At 47.7% G+C, this 22341-nt stretch overlaps 1 protein-coding gene across 1 annotated transcript in view; it reads right to left on the reverse strand.

Annotated features, from left to right (window-relative positions):
- plppr3a (phospholipid phosphatase related 3a) overlaps positions 1–19112 on the reverse strand; it is a 131252-nt gene extending 112140 nt beyond the window's left edge. Inside the window, exon 1 of the mRNA XM_070860908.1 lies at positions 19032–19112. Coding sequence (XP_070717009.1) covers positions 19032–19112 — 81 coding nt within the window. The remainder of the gene's footprint in view (positions 1–19031) is intronic.
- Between the last annotated feature and the right edge of the window lie 3229 nt (positions 19113–22341).

A 22341-nucleotide genomic window follows, 5' to 3' on the forward strand; every position in this document is an offset into this window, starting at 1 on the left:
GATAGTGAGGAGAGAAGCAATGGTGGTATTTAAACAAAAGGATGAGAATTTTTAAATCGAAGAGCGAATGTAGGTCAGTGAGCACAGGGAGTGATGAGTGAGCACGACTTGGTGCGAGTTAGGACACGGGGCAGCGAACACAGGAGGTGAGGGGTGAGCCGGACTTGGTGCGAGTTAGGACACGGGTCAGCGAACACAGGGGGTGAGGGGTGAGCGGGTCTTGGTGCAAGTTAGGAGACGGGCAGCGAGCACAGGGGGTGATGGGTGAGCGGGACTTGGTGTGAGTTAGGACACGGGGCAGCAAGCACAGGGGGTGAGGGGTGAGCGGGTCTTGGTGCAAGTTAGGAGACGGGCAGCGAGCACAGGGGGTGATGGGTGAGCGGGACAGTGCGAGTTAGGACACAGGGCAGTGAGCACAGGGGGTGATGGGTGAGCGGGACTTGGTGTGAGTTAGGACACGGGGCAGCAAGCACAGTGGGTGATGGGTGAGCGGGACAGTGCGAGTTAGGACACAGGGCAGTGAGCACAGGGGGTGATGGGTGAGCGGGACTCGGTGCAAGTTAGGACACAGGGCAGTGAGTTCAGGAGGTGACGGGTGAGTAGGACTCGGTGCAAGTTAAGGCACGGGGCAGTGAGCACAGCGGGTAATGGGTGAGCGGGATTCGGTGCGAATTAGGACACGGGGCAGTGAGCACAAGGCGTGATGGGTGAGCAGGACTCAGTGTGAGTTAGGATATGGGGCAGTGAGTACAGGGGGTGATGGGTGAGCGGGACTTGGTGTGAGTTAGGACACGGGGCAGCAAGCACGGGGGTGATGGGCGAGCAGGACTTGGTGTGGGTTAGGACACGGGACAACGAGCACAGGGGGTGATGGCTGAGTGGGACTCAGTGTGAGTTAGGACACGGGACAGTGAGCACAGGGGGTGATGGGTGAGCGGGACTTAGTGTGAGTTAGGATACAGGGCAGCGAGTACAGGGGGTGATGGGTGAGCAGGACTCGGTGCGAGTTAGGACACGAGGCAGTGAGCACAGGGGGTGATGGGTGAGCGGGACTCAGTGTGAGTTAGGATACGGGGCAGCGAGTACAGGGGGTGATGGTTGAGCGGGACTCGGTGCGGGTTAGGACACGGGGCAGCGAGCACAGGGGGCAATAGGTGAGCGGGACTCGGTGCGAGTTAGGACACGGGCAGCAGAGTTTTAGGTAAACTATGATTCCCTTTCATCTTCTACATCCATCAGGAATGCAAAGTGCAGTAAACGCAGTAACAAAATACTGATTGTGGGCCAGTGTGGCAAGGCCACATTTATCACACATCTTGAGTCGCCCTGAGAAGGACCTTGTGGATCAAGTTCTTGAACCAGTGATGATGGTGTTCCTGCAATGGTGTTGGGAATTCCAGACTCTGAGCCAATGACAATGATGGATCAGCAGTATATGTTCGAGTCAGGATAGTGTGTGACTTGGGAGGGAAATTGGAGATGTGCTTCCACGACAATGGTACTCTTGCCCTTCACAGTGGCAGATATCACAGCAGTGGGCGGTGTGGTTGAAGCAACAATGGTGAGTTGCTCTGGTGCATCCTATAGATCATACATACAGCAGACATAGTGGCCAGTCATGGAGTGGTTGGATATTGAGTCCAGTTACAGGGGTGTTGATAGAGAGGCTTTGACAGGTCATGAGGTGAGCCATTCATTGCAGAGTGCCCAGCCTCTGACCTGCTCTTGTAGCCACAGTGTTGATAGAGTTGGTCCAGTTCAGCTTCTGATCAATGGTGGCCCTCGAGACACTGATCGTGGGGGACCCAATGATGGTGGTGCCACTGAAGGTAAAGTGCAGGTGGCTGAACGTCATCAAACATGATTTCCCTTTCATAAACCCGTCTTACTCTGCCCAATCCTGTTATTATTTTCTAAGTGCCCTGTTACCATGTTGTTAATGATAGATTCTAGCATTTTCCCTACTACTGATGTCAGACCAATTGGTCTGTAGTTCCCTGTTTTCTCTCTCCCTCCTTTCTTAAATAGCAGGATTACATTAGCTGCCTTCCAATCTGTGGGAACCGTTCTAGAATCTACGGAATCTTGGAAGATGATAACCAATGCATCCACTCTCTCTATGGCCACCTCTTTCAAAACCCTATGATGTAGGCCGTCAGGTCCAGGGGATTTATCGGCTTTCAGTCCCATTAATTTCTCCAGTACTATTTTTTTTACTAATACTAATTTCTTTCAGTTCCTAATTCTCGCAGACCTTTGGTTCTCCACTATTTCTGGCAAGTTTTTTGCTTCTTCTTCCATGAAGAACAAAGTATTTGTTTAATTTCTCTGCCATTTCCTTATTCCCGATTATAATTTCTCCTGTCTCAGCCTGTAAGGGACCCACATTTACTTTTGTTAATCTTTTCCATTTTACATACCTATAGAAGTTTTTACAGTCTGTTTTTATGTCTCTCGCTAGTTTACTCTCATATTCTATTTTCCCTTTCTTTATCAAATTCTTGGTCCTCCTTTGCTGAATTCTAAAATCCTCCCAATCTTCAGGCTTACTGCTCTTTTTGGCAACATTATTGATCTAATACTATCTTTAACGTTTCTTGTTAGCCATGGTTGGACCACTTTTTCTGTGGGGTTTTTGTGCCTTAATGGAATGTGTGTTTGTAGTAAATTATGTGTTAATTCTTTAAATGCTAGCCACTACTCGTCTACCATCATACTTTCTAATGTAGTTTCCCAATCTATCTTAGCCAACTCTCCCCTCATACCTACATAGTTTGCTTTGTTTAGATTTAAGATCCTAGTTTTGGATTTAACTAAATCACTTTCAAACTTAATGTAATATTCTATCATATTATGATCACTCTTCCCTTAGGGCCCCTTTGCTTCATGGTTATTACTTAAGCCTTTCTCATTGCACAATACTAGATCTAAAATAGTCAGTTCACTAGTTGGTTCCTCAACATACTGATCTAGAAAACCATCTTGTATACATTCCATGAATTCGTCCTCCACACTATTACTGCAAATTTGGTTTGCCCAGTCTATATGTAGATTAAAGTCCCCCATGATTACCATATTACCCTTATTACATGCGTCTCTAATTCTCTGATTTATACTGTGCCCTACATTACCACTCCTGTTTGGGGGCCTATAAACAACTCCCACCAATGTTTTCTGCCCCAGGCTGTTTCTTAGCTCCACCCAAACTGATTCTACTTCTTGATTTTTGGAGCTAAGATCCTTTCTCTCTCCTGTCTTTATCCGCTCCTTTATTATCAGGGCTGCCCCTCCTCCTTTTCCAATTTGTCTATCTCTTCTAAAAGTTAGGTATCCTGGAATATTTAGTTCCCAACGTTGGCCACTTTGCAACCACGTCTCTGCAATGGCTGTTAGATCAAACCTATTAATTGCTATCTGTGCTATTAATTCATCTATTTTGTTACGAATGCTTCACGCCTTCAGATATAATGCCTTTAGCTTTGACTTATTGCTATTTTTCTACAGAGCACTGAGCACAGTTCTGGTCTCCATATTATAAAACAATAGACAGGCACTGGAGAAGATGTAAACAAGATTTACAAGGATGATACCAAAACTGAGAAGAATTATCTTTCGGGAAAGACTGAAGAGGCGGGGCCTCTTTACCCGAGAAAAGAGAAGGCTGAGGGGTGAGCTGATGGAGGTCTTTATGATTATGGAAGGGTTTGATAGGGTAAACATAGAGAGGATGTTTCCACTTGTGGGCGAGACCAAAACTAGGGGCCATAAATATAGGAGGCACTGGTATATCCAATATGAAATTCAGGAGAATATTCTTCATCGAGCAGTTGTGGTGAATAGCATTTAAGGAGAATCATAGAATCACAGAATGGTTACAGCACAGAAAGAGGCCGTTCGGCCCGTGCCAGCTCTCTGCAGGAGTACCTCAGCCAGTCCCACACACCTGCCCTTAATTCAGAGGCTAGGGTCCTGAACTTAAGGAAAGGTTACTTCGATGGTATGAGGCGTGAATTGGCGAGAATAGACTGGCAAAAGATACTTAAAGGGTTGACGGTGGATAAGCAATGGCAAACATTTAAAGATCACATGGATGAACTTCAGCAATTGTACATCCCTGTCTGGAGTAAAAATAAAACGGGGAAGGTGGCTCAACCATGGCTAACAAGGGAAATTAAGGATAGTGTTAAAGCCAAGGAGGAGGCAAATAAATTGGCTAAAAAAAGCAACAAACCTGAGGACTGGGAAGAGGACTAAGGGTTTAATTAGGAGGGGGGAAATAGTATGAGAGGAAGCTTACAGGGAACGTAAAAACTGACTGCAATAGCTTCTATAAATATGTGAAGAGAAAAAGATTAATGAAGACAAACATAGGTCCCTTGCAGTCGGATTCAGGTGAATTTATAATGGGGAACAAAGAAATGGCAGACCAATTGAACAAATACTTTGGTTCTGTCTTCATGAAGGAAGACACAAATAACATTCCGAATGTACTAGGGGACAGTGGGTCTAGTGAGAAGAAGGAACTGAAGGATATCCTTATTAGGCGGGAAATTGTGTTAGGGAAATTGATGGGATTGAAGGCCGATAAATCCCCGGCGCCTGATAGTCTGCATCCCAGAGTACTTAAGGAAGTGGCCCTAGAAATAATCGATGCATTGGTGATCATTTTCCAACAGTCTATCGACTCTGGATCAGTTCCTATGGACTGGAGGGTAGCTAATGTAACACCACTTTTTAAAAAAGGAGGGAGAGAGAAAACAGGTAATTATAGACCGGTTAGCCTGACATCAGTAGTGGGGAAAATGTTGGAATCAATCAATAAGGATGAAATAACAGCGCATTTGGAAAGCAGTGATAGGATCGGACCAAGTTAACATGGAGTTATGAAAGGGAAATCATGCTTGCCGAAACTTCTGGAATTTTTTGAGGATGTAACAAGCAGAGTGGACAAGGGAGAACCAGTGGATGTGTTGTATTTGGACTTTCAAAAGGCTTTTGACAAGGTCCCGCACAAGAGATTGATGTGCAAAATCAAAGCACATGGTATTGGGGGTAATGTACTGACGTGGATAGAGAACTGGTTGGCAGACAGGCAGCAGAGAGTCGGAATAAACGGGTCCTTTTCAGAATGGCAGGCAGTGACTAGTGGAGTGCGACAGGGCTCAGTGCTGGGACCCCAGCTCTTTACAATATACATTAATGATTTAGATGAAGGAATTGAGTGTAATATCTCCAAGTTTGCGGATGACACTAAACTGGGTGGCGGTGTGAGCTGTGAGGGGGACGCTAAGAGGCTGCAGGGTGACTTGGACAGGTTAGGTGAGTGGGCAAATGCATGGCAGACGCAGTATAATGTGGATAAATGTGAGGTTATCCATTTTGGGAGCAAAAACACGAAGGCAGAATATTATCTGAATGGCGGCAGATTAGGAAAAGGGGAGATGCAATGAGACCTGGGTGTCATGGTTCATCAGTCACTGAAAGTGGGCATGCAGGTACAGCAGGTGGTAAAGAAAGCAAATAGTATGTTGGCCTTCATAGCTAGGGAATTTGAGTATAGGAGCAGGGAGGTCTTCCTGCAGTTGTACAGGGCCTTAGTGAGGCCTCACCTGGAATAGTATGTTCAGTTTTTGTCTCCTAATCTGAGGAAGGACATTCTTGCCATTGAGGGAGTGCAGCGAAGGTTCACCAGACTGATTCCCGGGATGACTGGACTCACATATGAGGAGAGACTAGATCAACTGGGCCTTTATTCATTGGAGTTTAGAAGGATGAGAGGGGATCTCATAGAAACGTATAAAATTCTGACGAGACTGGACAGGTTAGATGCGGGAAGAATGTTCCCGATGTTGGGGAAGTCCAGAACCAGGGGACATAGCCTTAGGATAAGGGGTAGGCAACTTAGGACTGAGATGAGGAGAAACTTCTTCACTCAGAGAGTTGTTAACCTGTGGAATTCCCTGCCGCAGAAAGTTGTTGATGCCAGTTCATTGGATATACTTAAGAGGGAGTTAGATATGGCCCTTACGGCTAAAGGGATCAAGGGGTATGGAGAAAAAGCAGAAAGGGGTACTAAAGGAATGATCAGCCAGGATCTTATTGAATGGCTGTGCAGGCTCGAAGGGCCGAATGGCCTACTCCTGCACCTATTTTCTATGTTTCTATGTTTCCCCGTAGCCCTGTAAATTGTTTCCGTCAGGTACTTATCCAATTCCCTTTTGAAAGCCGTGATTGAGTCTGCCTCCACCACCCTCTCAGGCAACGCATTCCAGATCCTAACCACTCGCTGCATAAAAAGGTTTTTCCTCATGTTACCTTTGGTTCTTCTACCAATCGCCTTAAATCTGTGTCCTCTGGTTCTCGACCCTTCCACCAATGGGAACAGTTTCTCTCTCTCTACTCTGTCTAGACCCCTCATGATTTTGAACACCTCGATCAAATCTCCTCTCAACCTTCTTTGCTCCAAGGAGAACAACCCCAGTTTCTCCAGTCTATCCACGTAACTGAAGTCCCTCATCCCTGGAACCATTCTCGTAAATCTTTTCTGCACCCTCTCTAAGGCCTTCACATCCTTCCTAAAGTGCGGTGCCCAGAATTGGACACAATACTCCAATTGAGGCCGAACCAGCGATTTATAAAGATTCATCATAACTTCCTTGCTTTTATACTGTATGAGCTGGATTTACGGCCCCTCTGCGCTCAGTTTATCGGCACGGACCGGTCGGGCCCAATGGCCTGTGTCTGTGTCATTTTACCAACAGCTGCCATTACCCAGACGGGGTTTAAAGACTAAGCGCACAGTTCATGCCCGAGCTCTGCTCCCACCGTTTATGTTGTCACATGAACCCCTCGATCAGATTACTGCTCAGACAGTCCCTGTGGGGCGTTTGGGGCTCTGCGGGTGTCATGGTGCTCTCAGCTTGCTCAATGCACTATGGCCGGTTTGTACATTGCCCCCAGGACACTACGAACCTTCATTTACATCAGCACTCCTTTCCTTCCTCCTCGGGCCCTCCAGTAAACAGTATTTACATGTTGCTTCACATGAACACTCAAGATTGAGCATTTCACAGACGATTCGATAATTCTGTAACGTGTTTATATCGCACCTTGAGTGCAGAAAAATGTTTCAAGGCGTTTTACGGAAGGATTTTTTTTTAAATAAGAAAGAAAAGACTTGCATTTATATAGCGCTTTTCACAACCAGCAGACATGTCAAAACGCTTTACAGCCAATGAAGTACTTTTGGAGTGTCGTCACTGTTGTAATGTGGGAAATGCGGCAGCCAATTTGCGCACAGCAAGCTCCCACAAACAGCAATGTGATAATGACCAGATAATCTGTTTTTTTGTTATGTTAATTGAGGGATAAATATTGGTCAGGACACCGGGGATAGCTCCCCTGCTCTTCTTCGAAATAGTGCCATGGGATCTTTTACATCCACCTGAGAGAGCAGATGGGGCCTCAGTTTAACGTCTCATCTGAAAGACGGCACCTCCGACAGTGCGGCACTCTGCTGGAGTGTCAGCTTAAATTTTTTGTGCTCAAGTCCCTAGTGTGGGACTTGAAGCCACAACCTTCCAGGCTACGGTGGACTATGGTGTGATTATTAGGAAAGGTGACCTACAAGGCACAAGTCAGGAGTGTGATGGAATACTCTCCACTTGCCTAGATGACTGCAGCTCTCAACACTCAAGAAGTTCAACACCATCCAGGACAAAGCAGCTGCTTGATTGGCCCCCCATCCCCCACCTTCAACATTCACTCCCTCCACCACCGGCGCACCGTGGCTGCAGTGTGCACCATCCACAAGATGCACTGCAGCAACTCGCCAAGGCTTCTTCGGCAGCACCTCCCAAACCCGCGGCCTCTACCACCTAGAAGGACAAGGGCAGCAGACGCATGGGAACACCATCACCTCCACGTTCCCCTCCAAGTCACACACCATCCTGACTTGGAAATATATCGTCCATTCCTTCATCGTCGCTGGGTCACAATCCTGGAACTCCCTCCCTAACAGCACAGTGGGAGCACCTTCACCACACGGACTGCAGCGGTTCAAGAAGGCGGCTCACCACCATCTTCTCAAGGAGCAATTAGGGATGGGCAATAAATGCCGGCCTTGCCAGCGACACCCACATCCCAGGAATGAATAAAGAAAAAAAGCCTTGTTAAAGTGATGGGTTTAAAGAATGTTTTTAAAGGCAAGAAGTAATTTTGGGATGGAGATCCGAGAAGAAAACATCTCCACAGCATGCAAAGGGTTAATTTTATACGAGGCCCGATTTTAGCGCGAGGTGGAAATCAGGCTGCCAATTCGCTGTCGTCCATTTCACGGCACAGCCGAAGACCAATTCCACCCCCGATGGCACCACAATGAAGCCAATGCCAGGAGGACTGCCACAAAACCCAAAGAGCTTGTGGGCAGGCATATCTCGGAACCGTCCGGTTGAATTTCCCCTGATGGGGGTCTGTCAAACATAACTGTGGCAGGTGCCGTTCAATGTGAGGCCATCAACTTCGGACCCAAGAAAGATAAATCGTAGTATTTCCTAAATGGTGAGAAACTTGGAGCTGTGGAGGAGCGGACTGACAAATCATTTAAAGCCAGTCGACATCTACAACAATCAATCAAAAAGGCTCAAGTATGTTGGCCTTTATCGCAAATGGGAGGAAGTGATGCTTCAGTTGTACAGGGCTTCGATCAGCCCCTTGTCTGGGGCACTGCATCCAGTTCTGGGCCCCGCCCCTCAGAAAGGACTTGGAGGGGGCACTGTGCAGATTCACCAGAATGATCCCGGGGTTTCTGCGGCTATTGTACCAAGGCTACCACAGACGATCAGAAGGGCCCCAGTGTAAATACTCCCACCTATGTACCTCGTACACGGCCAATGTAATTGTCTTCCTGTGTCAGTGACAGTGAGCAGCTCTCCTCTCCATTCTCAGAATGAGCTGATTGTGTAAGGACCCATGCTGGGGACTGGTCTCCTCCTTCTCTGCAAAGACTATTGCCAATTAAGCCCCCCCCCCCACCCTTTCAATCGTACTCTGTGCTAGGTGCAATAACATCAGCTCAGCCCGACCTCCATTCCCAGATAATCCGCAGGTCTTAGCTTCAGTTGGCTGGACCATGCTTTGGTGCCCTGACTGCACTGGCCTGTGAGAGATCGGGAAGCTAGACCCTGCGTATAATCCTAGACTGGTACAACTGAATGATGTAGTAGGTTATTACTGTCATTACTCACTACCAGCAACCCTCCCTTCATTTGTACTAAAGTGGTGGTTTTCGAATATCGCTGCCCAGAGCCAACTGACCCCTCATTCATCACCAAATTGGGCAAATTGCCCGAATCCTTCCCCTTCTGTTTGAAGAGCCAGATATTTACCTAACTCAAGCACTACTCAAATGTGAGGCGTGCATGTTATCCCCAGCATCGAGGCATTGACCATGTTGGATCAGCTCCAATGGACGGGCCACATTGTCCGCATGCCCGATGCTAGACTTCCGTAACAAGCGCTCTAGTCTGAGCTACGACACGGCAAGCAAGCCCCAGGTGGGCAGAGGAAATGCTTCAAGGACACCCTCAAAGCCTCCTTGAAAAAATGTACCATCCCCACCGACACCTGGGAATCCCTGGCCCAAGACCGCTCAAAGTGGAAGAGAAGCATCCGGGAAGGTGCCGAGCACCTCGAGTCACTTCGCCGGGAGCACACGGAAGCCAAGTACACTTAGCAGAGGAATGTACGACAACCCAGGCACCTCACCCATCCGTACTTCCAACCACCGCCTGCCCCACCTGTGACAGAGGTCCCGCATTGGTCTCATCAGTCACCTTCAAACTCATTTTAGTGTGGAAGAAAGTCTTCCTTGACTCTGGGGGACTGCCTATGAAGAAAAAGAAGATCTTGCCAAGAGCAATAAAGCCAATGGGGAATTCAGGAGAAACTTGTTTACCCAAAGAGTGGTTAGAATGTGGAACTTGCAAACACAAGGAGTAGCTGAAGTGAATAGCATAGATGGATTGAAGGGGAAGCTAGATTAGCATGTAGGAGAGAATAGAACATAAGAACATAAGAGCATAAGAAATGGAACAGGAGTAGGCCATCTAGCCCCTCGAGCCTGCTCCGTCACTCAACAAGATCATGGCTGATCTGGCCGTGGACTCAGCTCTACTTACCCGCCCGCTCCCCATACCCCTTAATTCCCTTATTGGTTAAAAATCTATCTATCTGTGATTTGAATACATTCAATGAGCTAGCCTCAACTGCTTCCCTGGGCAGAGAATTCCACAGATTCACAACCCTCTGGGAGAAGAAATTCCTTCTCAACTCGGTTTTAAATTGGCTCCCCCATATTTTGAGGCTGTGCCCCCTAGTTCTAGTCTCCCCGACCAGTGGAAATAACCTCTCTGCCTCTATCTTGTCTATCCCTTTCATTATTTTAAATGTTTCTATAAGATCACCCCTCATCCTTCTGAACTCCAACAAGTAAAGATCCAGTCTACTCAATCTATCATCATAAGGTAACCCCCTCATCTCCGGAATCAGCCTAGTGAATCGTCTCTGTACCCCCTCCAAAGCTGGTATATCCTTCCTTAAGTAAGGAGACCAAAACTGCGCACAGTACTCCAGGTGCGGCCTCACCAATACCCTGTACAGTTGCAGCAGGACCTCCCTGCTTTTGTACTCCATCCCTCTCGCAATGAAGGCCAACATTCCATTCGCCTTCCTGATTACCTGCTGCACCTAACTTTTTGGGATTCATGCACAAGGACCCCCAGGTCCCTCTGCACCGCAGCATGTTGTAATCTCTCCCCATTCAAATAATATTCCCTTTTACTGTTTTTTTTTTCCCCCAAGGTGGATGACCTCACATTCTCCAACATTGTATTCCATCTGCCAAACCTTAGCCCATTCGCTTAACCTATCTAAATCTCTTTGCAGCCTCTCTGTGTCCTCTACACAACCCGCTTTCCCACTGATCTTTGTGTCATCTGCAAATTTTGTTACACTACACTCTGTCCCCTCTTCCAGGTCATCTATGTATATTGTAAACAGTTGTGGTCCCAGCACCGATCCCTGTGGCATACCACTAACCACCGATTTCCAACCCGAAAAGGACCCATTTATCCCGACTCTCTGCTTTCTGTTAGCCAGCCAATTCTCTATCCATGCTAATACATTTCCTCTGACTCCGCGTACCTTTATCTTCTGCAATAGAAGGATATGTTGAGAGGGTAAGCTGAAGAGGGGTGGGAGGAGGCTGGAGTGGAGCATACATCCCAGCACTGAGTGGGACTGAATGGCCCATTTGTGTACGGTTGACACAATGTCATTTGCCTGGTTTGATTCTGGGGGGGGGTTGCAGTTTGTGTTACTTTGTTGCAGTAAAATTAATGATTCATGCTTTGTCATTGGTGTCTTGTGTATCATTCCAGTGTTCACCGGAGATGTGCCTTTATGAGGGCACATAGCGTGTCCAGTATTAGCTCCATCCCTCAGTTTCTCCATGTAGCAGCCGCTCCATTACGAGCTGGTGACTCTTGGTCCAACAGCATCTCCACTCTGTCTGCCCCATGGATGGGGGGCTATCCAATAGGGGCCTCGCCAGGCTCCTCTTCCTCCTCCTCCTCCTGAGGTGGGCCTGCAATCCCCACTGGCAATGCCTGGCCCTCATGGTGGTCAAGCTGTGCAACATGCAGCACACCACAATGAATTGAGAAACCTGTTCAGGAGAGTATTGAAGGCTGCCTCCAGAGGGCTCCAGGCATGGGTCTGCCTGTAGGAGATGGCATCTCTCAGTACTTGCTTTCGGAAGCACAGCCTTCTCACACACCGCTCCTCAGAGAGCTGATGGTCTGAGTGTTGGTGTCTGTAAACCCACAGGGGGTAACCCCTCCTCCCCGGATGTCTTCGGCCAATCCATGGGCCGACATGGCCAAGAGCCCTTCTTCTAGCTTGACACCGCCTGGCAATAGCATACAGCATGATACGCTGGCGAACTAGTAATGCCCCCATTAAACTGTCTCACTGAAGTTGGAAGGGCTGTCATGGCAGATAAAATTTCCGTTTGTAAGTCAGAGCTTCACGCAGCGTGTTGTGTGCAACCGTTGCAGTCCGTGTGAGCTGCGATGTAGGATCCTCCTCCCACCATTAAAATACGCTGCCAATACTGCCTGCTGCAGCCTGGGAATGCCTGGTTTTTCAAACGTCTCCTGGGGCGGCGTTAACTGAGGCATTAGGGCTGACTTTTTCTTCCGAGGCGGTAGCGCAGCGTTGCACAATGATTGACAATCATGATCTCAGTGAAACTAGAGGGCAGGGCGGTAAGTTTTTGCACTGACCCATTCCTGAGCCGAATTTGCCGGCCGGGCAGTAAAAGTTGGACGCTTGGCATTATGCCTGGAAACACCATTTACCGCCACTCCGGGGCACAAACTGAGGCACAACTGAGCCAAAAATCCAGCCCTTTACTTCTACATCACACTCCTGTTTGAATCTTCCCAGACTGGCTAACATAGATTAAAAACTCACCTGAGGCTAACAGCACACCACGTGCCCAGTGTGAACCTGTGGCTCAGTGGGCAGCACTCTCGCCAGTGACACAGAAGGTCGTGGGTTCAAGTCCCACTCCAGGTACTAAGCAACAGATCCTGGTGTGCAGTGCAGTGCTGAGGGATCACTGTCCTGTTCGAGGTGCTGTCTTTCACATGAACTGAGGTCAGCTCAGAACTCACACCATATATTCCTTTGTTAAGTATGAAAATAAAAGCTTTAAACCATCATTTAATGACGGCAGGCACACTGTGTTTAAAATCAGGGAAATGTTTTAAACTGTGTGTGTAGCTCTTTAGCTGGGGGCGGAGACGTTATAATCAGCGGTATTGCTTGTGGGCACATAGATAGATAGACCGACGTAAAAGAATGAGGAAATTTGGGCTTAGCGTAATTACATGCCCGCGCTCAATGTTTTATGCTGGGTGTTTACTTGTCTGGAACCCGAACAGTATTTGTGGTGTTAGCTTAGGCCGTCTGAGGAAAAGAGTATTTGAAGACCAGGTCCTCAAAACTGCCACCAAGCTCATGGTCGACAGGGCTGTAGTAATACCCGCCCTCCTGTATGGCTGAGAGAGAGCATTATCATCATCAGAGGCAGTCCCTCGAATCGAGGATGACTTGCTTCCATGCCGAAAAGTTCACAGGTGTTTCAATGATGGACCTAAAATTCCAGGTCCGAACTAAATCTTGAAGGGGTGGAAGATGCCTGTATGTGGATTTTTTAACGTGTGGTGACCGTTGCACACCATCCACCACACGGGCTTGACAGAGCTAGGTCCAGTAGCAAGGATCAACCAGGACGACTGGAGACCTGCGCTGCTGCACGGACCCAGTGCGCACACATATCGCAGTGTGGGCTGGTCAGTGCTGCAGTAGACACCTCAAGTCCCTGGAGAAATACCACCAACAATGCCTCCGCAGGATCCTACAAATCCCCTGGGAGGACAGACACACCAATGTTAGCGTCCGCAACCAGGCCAACATCCCCAGCATTGAAGCACTGACCACACTTGATCAGCTTCGCTGGGCAGGCCACATTGTTCGCATGCCAGACACGAGACTCCCAAAGCAAGTGCTCTACTCGGAACTCCTTCACGGCAAACGAGCCAAAGGTGGGCAGAGGAAATGTTACAAGGACACCCTCAAAGTCTCCCTGATAAAGTGCAACATCCCCACTGACACCTGGGAGTCCCTGGCCAAAGATCGCCCTAAGTGGAGGAAGAGCATCCGGGAGGGCGCTGAGCACCTTGAGTCTGTCGCCGAGAGCATGCAGAAATCAAGCGCAGGCAGTGGAAAGAGCGTGCAGCAAACCAGTCCTACCCACCCCTTCCCTCAGCGACTATCTGTCCCACCTGTGACAGAGACTGTGGCTCTCATATTGGACTGTTCAGCCACCTAAGGACTCATTTTAAGAGTGGAAGCAAGTCTTCCTCGATTCTGAGGGATGATGATGAGCTGGTATCAGGACATTGATGTTCAGGCGGACAGCTAGGAGAAAGCTCCACATCTGAGATGTAAGCCCCAATTGAACAAGTACCCCTCTGTAGCAAAAAACAGTTTGATCGATCAACAACAACCTGTATTTATATAGCGCCTTTAATGTAGTAAAACATCCCGAGGCGCTTCACAGGAGTATTATAACAAAAAATTTGACACCGAGCCACAGAGCAAAAATTAGCGCAGGTGACCAAAGCTTGGTCAAAGAGGTAGGTTTTAAGGAGTGTCTTAAAGGAGGAAAGAGAGGGAGAGAGGCGGAGAGGTTGAGGGAGAGAGTTCCAGAGCTTGGGGCCAGGCAACAGAAGCCACGGCCACCGATGGTGGAGCGATTATAATCAGGGATGCTCAAGAGGGCAGAATTTCAGAAGCGCAGACATCTCGGGGGGTTGTGGGGCTGGAGGAGATTACTAGAGATAGGGAGGGGCGAGGCTATGGAGGGATTTGAAAACAAGAATGACAATTTTATAATCAAGGCATTGCTTAACCGGGAGCCAATGTAGATCAGCAAGCACAGGGGTGATGGGTGAACCGGACTCGGTGCGAGTTAGGACATGGACAGCTGAGTTTTGGATGACCTCTAGTTTACGTGAGGTAGAATGTGGGAGGCCAGCCAGGAGTGCGCTGGAATAGTCAAGTCTGGAGATAACAAAGGCATGGATGAGGATTTCAGCAGCGGATGAGCTGAGGCAGGGGTAGAGACAGGCGATGTTACAGAGGTGGAAATTGGCGGTCTTGGTTATGCTGCAGATATGTGGTTGGAAGCTCATTTGAGCATCAAATATGACACCTCGGTTGCGAGCAGTGCAGTTCAGCCTCAGACAGAGGTCAGTGACGAGGGAACAGAGTTTGTGGCGGGGACTGGAAACAACAGCTTCGGTCTTAATTGATGGTGAAAACCAAGGCCTGACCTCACATTTAGAATGAGCAAGCCGGTGATACAGGAAGTGACACGAGGTTTCTGAGTATAAGTGCAGCTGTGCCAAATTGCTTAATCGCAACACGGAATAAGATCAGCAACTAATTCCCAAGTTTCCTGCAATAAAGGCTGAGCCACAATCATTCAGCATTCCGAACTCTCCCAGAAACAGTTTCAAAGCCTGCCGTCAAATATCACTGCAGCTGAACTAGAATCGCGGGGCCTTGTGGATAAATCTGGACATTGTCCATTTCGTCAGAACCCAAGATGATTGAATGTTTCAGTAGTTATACTCATTCGTTGGCAATCCAGCTACAGAATACAGTGAAAGGAGCTTTGTCTCATTGCTAAATTGTGAGAGCTTGCTGTGCACGGATTGGCTGCTGCATTTCCTACATTACAACACTTCAAAAAGTACTTCATTGGCTTTGGGACATCCAACGGTTGTGGACGGCGCTATATAAATGCAAGTCTTTATTTTTTTCCATTACTCATGTGCCAACTGGCCAGTAATCCACTATCGCTGTTCAATTCCTGATTCACAAAATCAACTGCAGCAAAGTTGTGCCCAGAAAACCCTTTCTAAATCTACAAACAACTTACAATACCCCTCCTCCTCAGAGTTCAATTAAGGTTCAATAGGTTTATTAGCCATTTGAGTTTATGGGTAACACTGCTCGGTCGTGTCGGGCAGTTGATGAACAGTGGTGTACATTTAAGGAGATATTTCACAACTCTCAAGAAAAATATATTCCAGTGAAGAGGAAAGGGTGTAAGAGCAAAGAGCCATCCGTGGCTAACTAAAAAAATAAAGGTCGGTATCCAATTAAAAACAAGGGCATACAAAGTGGCCAAAACTAGTGGGAGGACAGAAGATTGGGAAGCTTTTAAAAGTCAGCAAAGAATGACTAAAAAAATGATTAAGGGAAGATAGACCATGAAAGTAAACTAGCACAAAATATAAAAACAGATAGCCAGAGTTTCTATAGGAAAAGAGTGGCTAAAGTAAATGTTGGTCCCTTAGAGGACGAGACCGGGGAATTAGTAATGGGGGACATGGAGATGGCAGAAACTCCGAACAAATATTTTGTATCCGTCTTTACGGTAGCGGACACTAAAGATATCCCAACAGTGGATAGTCAAGGGGCTATAGCGGGGGAGGAACTTAACACAATCACAATCACTAAGGAGGTGGCACTCAGTAAGATAATGGGACTAAAGGCAGATAAATCCCTGGACCTGATGGCTTGCATCCTTGGGTCTTAAGAGAAGTAGCGGCAGGGATTGTGGATGCATTGGTTGAAATTTATTTTAAAAAGGAGGCAGACAAAAAGCAGGAAACTATTGACCAGTTAGCCTAACATCTTGTGATTGGAAAAATGTTGGAGTCCATTGTTAAAGAAGCAGTAGCAGGACATTTGGAAAAGCATAACTCAGTCAGGCAGAGTCAGCATGGATTTATGAAGAGGAAGTCATGTTTGACAAATTTGCTGAAATTCTTTGAGGATGTAACAAATAGGGTGGATAAAGGGGAACCAGTGGATGTGGTGTATTTGGACTACCAAAAGGCAATTGACAAGGTGCCACATAAAAGGTTACTGCACAAGATAAAAGTTCACAGTTGGGGGTAGTATATCAGCACGGATAGAGAATTGGCTAACTACCAGAAAACAGAGAGCTGGGATAAATGGTTCATTCTCTAGTTGGCAATCAGTAACTAGTGGGGTGCCGCAGGGATCAGTGCTGGGACCCCAACTATTTACAATCTATATTAACGACTTGGAAAAAGGGACTGAGTGTAACGTAGCCAAGTTTGCTGACGATACAAAGATAGGAGGAAAAGCAATGTGTGAGGAGGACACAAAAAATCTGCAAAAGGACATAGACAGACTAAGTGAGTGGGCAAAAATTTGTCAGGTGGAGTATAATGTTGGAAAGTGTGAGGTCATGCATTTTGGCAGAAAAAAAATCAAAGAGTAAGTTATTATTTAAATGGAGAAAGATTGCAAAGTGCTGCAGTACAGCAGGACCTGGAGGTACTTGTGCATGAAACACAAAAGAATGGTATGCAGGTACAGCATGATCAGGAAGGCCAATGGAATCTTGGCCTTTATTGCAAAGAGGATGGAGTATAAAAGCAGGGAAGTATTGTTACAGTTATACAGGGTATTAGTGAGGTCACGCCTGGAATACAGCATGCAGTTTTGGTTTCCATATTTATGAAAGGATATACTTGCTTTGGAGGCAGTTCAGAGAAGGTTCACTAGGTTGATCCCGGGGATGAGGGGGTTGACTTATGGGGAAAAGTTGAGTCGGTGGGGCCTCTACTCATCGGAATTCAAAAGAATGAGAGGTGATCTTATCAAAACGTGTAAGATTATGAGGGGGCTTGACAAGGTGGATGCAGAGAATGTTTCCGCTGATAGGGGAGACGAGAAATAGAGGGCATGATCTTAGAATAAGGGGTTGCCCATTTAAAACTGAGATGAGGAGAAATTTCTTCTCTCAGAGGGTTGCCTCAGAGAGCTATGGAAGCTGGGTCATTTAATAAATTTAAGCCAGAAATAGACAGTTTCTTAAATGATAAGAGGATAAGGGGTTATGGGGAGCAGGCAGGAAAGTGGAGCTGAGTCCATGATCAGATCAGCCATGATCTTATTGAATGGCGGAGCAGGCTTGAGGGGCATTTCCTACATTTCAACACTTCAAAAGTACTTCATTGGTTATAAAGTGCTTTGGGATATCCTGAGGTTATGAAAGGCGCCGGATCAAATCTTTCTTTCTTTTGAATGCATAATATCCACTGCATAATAAGCAGTGTCGGCTCTGAGTGCAGTGCAAACGCCACCAGTCCGAGGGCACGCTGTGTGGACAGGATGGGAAGAAATGGCAGTCTGGAGAGCTAGAGTAAGAAGCAATAGCTTGTGTCGGAACAGAATGATTCTAAAACGCAGAGGGGAATGAGGGAGAAGTTATACACTGAGCAGGCAGCATGCTGTCAGAATCTCACTCCATTCTGCCCTACACCGTTTAGCTACAGGTTGTGCTGCTGTTAATAAGAACATAAGAATTAGGAGCAGGAGTAGGCCATACGGCTCCTCGAGCCTGCTCCGCCATTCAATACGATCATGGCTGATCCGATCATGGTCTCAGCTCCACTTCCCTGCCCGCCCCCCCATAACCCCTTATTGATTAAGAAACCGTCTATTTGTGTCTTAATTTATTCAATGTCCCAGCTTCCACAGCTCTCTGAGGCAGCGAATTCTACAGATTCACAACCCTGCAGCTGTGAGTATGCTCACAGGTTTGTAGAGCTGTCGGGTTTTAGTGTCCCCCTCCCCTTTTATAGGGGGCACTTGTAAATTTATGCTTTTAGTGCCCCAAAAAAAACAAAAAACCCCAAAAAAGAACAAAAAAAGGGCACTTGTTTGAAAGTGTTTGGAGTGTCCCCCAAATCAGGGGGCACTTGAGTTAATGTTTATTTTCTCCAATCAAAAGAGTTGTAGAGCTGTCGAGGGGGTCGTTCAGCCCGACTGCCTGCCTCTCTTCCACAGTTACATCCGAGCCAGGGAGTCCCTGGAGATGGAGCATGCGGTGTCCACCGGTACACTGACGGTCTTCCGCGAGAGGTGGGCGCCGGAGGGACTGGAGTGCATCATCACCCCTGGGAACAGAATTTTAATTTGATTTAAAGTTTTAGTTCAAATTTAAATTGTTAATTTGTGGGTTCTAGTGTCCTTGCCAAAACGGGGCATTTGATTTACCATTTCTACTAAAATAGTTGTAGAGCTGTTGAGTTGGGAGTGGCTTAGCCAGTCACATGATGTTCACAAGACTCAATAAAACCCCAGCCAGTTGGGTTCGGGGATCCACTATGGGGCAGGTGGTTGTGAGCCTGGTGGGTGAACTGGTAATGTGTCGTGTGATTGTTAAACCTTTGCTAATAAACCAACTCATTCTTAATAGCAATGTGTTGCTATGGATTCTTAAGCAAAGAACCAATGCAGCAAATACATTACAGAGCTGAACCTGTGACACATTGTATAGCCACAACACTCACCTCAACAAAGTAGAAGCATGGGAGCAGGGTCATGCTGTCTTTCGAGAGCTTCCTCTTCTGCCGTTCTTTCGCCGAGATCATTCTGACACCTTCTGTGGCTGCCGCAGGACCAGAGACAAGTCACATATCCTGCTATCGAGAAAGAAGAGTGGCTTTAATATCATTCCCATTCCACTCCACCGATAATACCGCCAGAGCTGTGACATGATGCAGGGTGTATTCTGAAATTATATATCAAGTAATAAATGCTCTGATCAATATAGCATTTTCAGTAACACTTACCCAAGGCAAATAATGACTAGAAGGTGGGAGATACAGAACCATGGGCTGGATTTCCGTTTGGATTGCACCTGTTAGTGCCCGGGAGGGGCGGTACTGGGTCTGCAAATGATTCACCCCGCCGAGAGAGTGATAGAATCATACAGTGTTCCAGAAACAGGCTATTCACCCCACTGTAGGATGATAGAATGGGTAATCAATTGTCCACATCCCGGACACACGAGGACCCTGGGGAGTGGGTGGTGGCAGCCAGCTAGGCTCCAACACATCTTCCCAGGTCTCCCAGATTAAGGATCTCAGGAAAGGGGGTTATAAAAGCCAATGGGGTTGAAATTCGGTCGGGGCGGTGTCCCGGGTGGAACGGTAAGTTTCACACTAGAAAACGTTTGTGTCTGCCGCAGAATTCTGAGCTGGGCCCTGAGTGTGGAGCGGGCTCTAAGGGGAGCATTGCAAACCTCTCACAGGGCGCTAGGCCAGCTGAGCAAGGGCAAATCCCGAGCTAAACAGCTGGCCTCGGAGATAGAATCGTAAATTGTGTGTGTGTTCTGGCAATAGTGTGGTACCATCTCTACCCGTCCCCGAATACCCTAACTTAGTTTTAAATCTGTTCGGAACAGACTGAGATTTTCTATAGAAGGTGGGAAGCACCCAGTCTCAGCAACCCTCTTCCCGGTGGGAGAATTTATGCCGCAACACACGATGCACCAAACCAATCTGAGGTAAAGTAGATCCACTCATCCACCGGCTTCTCCCGCGCATTCTAAAAGTTTCGTCCTCTGGCCAGTCGCTATTGGCTGAAACACAGGGTCAGGTGACTCGTTCCCCCAGAGTGCAGTGCGGCACCATCTATCAGTGGGGCCTTTTCTCCACCGCGCTGCATTGTGGGAAGGCAAGGCTGCCCTTGTCGCCTCCATTCAACCGGCTCATGGGCTGGCATTTTGCCAGTGCTCAGAGGACGGGATCGGGGGCGGGTCAGCGGTCAAATTTGAACTGTCAACCCACCATCACGCTACTTTCCCAGGTGTCGGTCTGTCAACGCTGAACAGACCCAACACGCAGCGGTGGAGAAGCCAATTTAGGTGATTAAGACCTTGTTAAGAGCCTATTAAAGACAATTTTGAGCTGAACTTACCATTTTATCCAGGTTTTTCTCGAGGTTCTCGCTGCTCGGGGATCACGTCAGGTAAGGACATCGGGAGTTGTGCCGACATGAATTCATTTCATTACCTGATAGCTGCAAGTGTGCTATAAAAGCTCCCATTCACAGCTGTTCACTTTCCAAGATCAGAACCTCTTGCTTACTGCATTTGGAAGGCAAATCTCTCTATCCAGTGCCACCTCATTTTAAACAACCTCTCTCACCACTGACAGATCGCTTCTATCCTCTCAAGTTCACCTGCCAGCTATGACATCAGCATCAGTGCCCTTGAAACTCTCTCACCTTGGTCCTCAGAATCCTACCACAATCAGCCCCAACACCAATACCAACCTTCTCATCAATCGCCTGATGCTGTACAGGACACAGGGCATCAGCACCCGACCGCATTGCTGCCCAGGAGGCCAGGGATGGTCACATTTACTTCACTTGACGCTGTACACCCTGGCTGCCACATAATCAGCCAAGTTGGTACCACCCAGACTAACACCATGAAACATGCCTGCAATGCCCAAGCCATTGCTTTCACACTCATCACCATTGCAGGGTGGTACCGTCATGTCTCACCATTCACTACAACTCACTGAGCCACTTCCAAAGGTGCACACAAATGTGTCCAAGAACGCAAAGTGTTGAAAATAAAGATTTCAATGTTTGACATCACATTAACAGAAACTTTACATGAACATTGGTGAAGATACCCTTGTGTGTTGTTAGTTGGTATGCATGGACAAGGATGAGGGAGAGTGTGAGGGGTGGCTAGTGAGATGGGGAAGTGATAATGTAGATAGAGAGAGAGAGATGGGTGGAGGTGCAAGGTAAGTTGGTGTGAGTAAGGACGTACAGGAGTAGGGTAGGGAAGGCAGAGTGATGCGGATGTGATGAGAGGCACAGCAGGATGAGCTTGAGTGCGGTTTTGTACGAACGTTTCATGATCTACTGAGCGCGTCGGTGACCTTGACTGCCATCCTCACCCTGGTCTGAGGCTCGAGTTCTGGGTGCAGAGCTCTGCAACCACGGCCTTGCTAAAGCGCAGCCTTCGAACACACTGTTCCTCAGTGAGATTGATGCAGGAGAACTGCTGTTAGAATACCCGGGGAGGGTGAGGCCTGTTGTTGGCCCTGTGGGCCCTCCTCCCTCGGGCCATATTCCGCAGTCTCTCTGTACCTCCGTTGCCTCCGACGGTGATGCTGGAGGGCGAGGCCCAGTGCCAGCACAGCCCCCGTGAAACGATATCAATGTTAGAGTTTCAAATCTGCCCTCAATGAAAGTCAGGAACCTTTAAGAGCCGAAATACTCCTCTGAACCGCAAATTGCTCAAATCGGCCGAAACGCCTGTCTTCCGATGTGAAACAAATAAGGAAACATTATTGGCCGATTAAAACTTCAACGGATGCTGGCGCCTTTAAACAGCACTCCTCCCGCCCACACCCGACTGACACCCGATTGCTGAAGCTGCCGTCGTCAACGACAGGCATTAAACCAGGGGGCGAGGGCCAATCTTTGTTCTGGAGCGTGAGTGGGGCGTGCGCACGGTGATGACATCAGCACCGCCGGGCGCAGCAGAGCGGGGCGCTGCGTGTTATCGCTGATGCAAAAGTCCCGCCCAAATTAGCAGGAGGTGCTGTTCTCGCTGTTCACGGGCACTAAGTCGCCCAATTTCTCCCCCAAAGACTCTATATGGGGGCGAGTTTTCTGAGCTGGGGACATTGTTTGCTCAGAGACACAGTACCTCATCAGGCGATGTATGGTCACCCTAGTATAGCGCCTTTTTCCTGAACCTCATAAGGTCCCAAATCCCGTTACAAGCAATTAAATACTTTTTGAAATGTTGTTCCCGTCGTAAAGGCAGGAAATACAGCAGCGATTTGTGCA

The sequence above is a fragment of the Pristiophorus japonicus genome, chromosome 18 (assembly GCF_044704955.1).
Source record: "Pristiophorus japonicus isolate sPriJap1 chromosome 18, sPriJap1.hap1, whole genome shotgun sequence".
Classification (NCBI taxonomy): Eukaryota; Metazoa; Chordata; class Chondrichthyes; family Pristiophoridae; genus Pristiophorus; species Pristiophorus japonicus.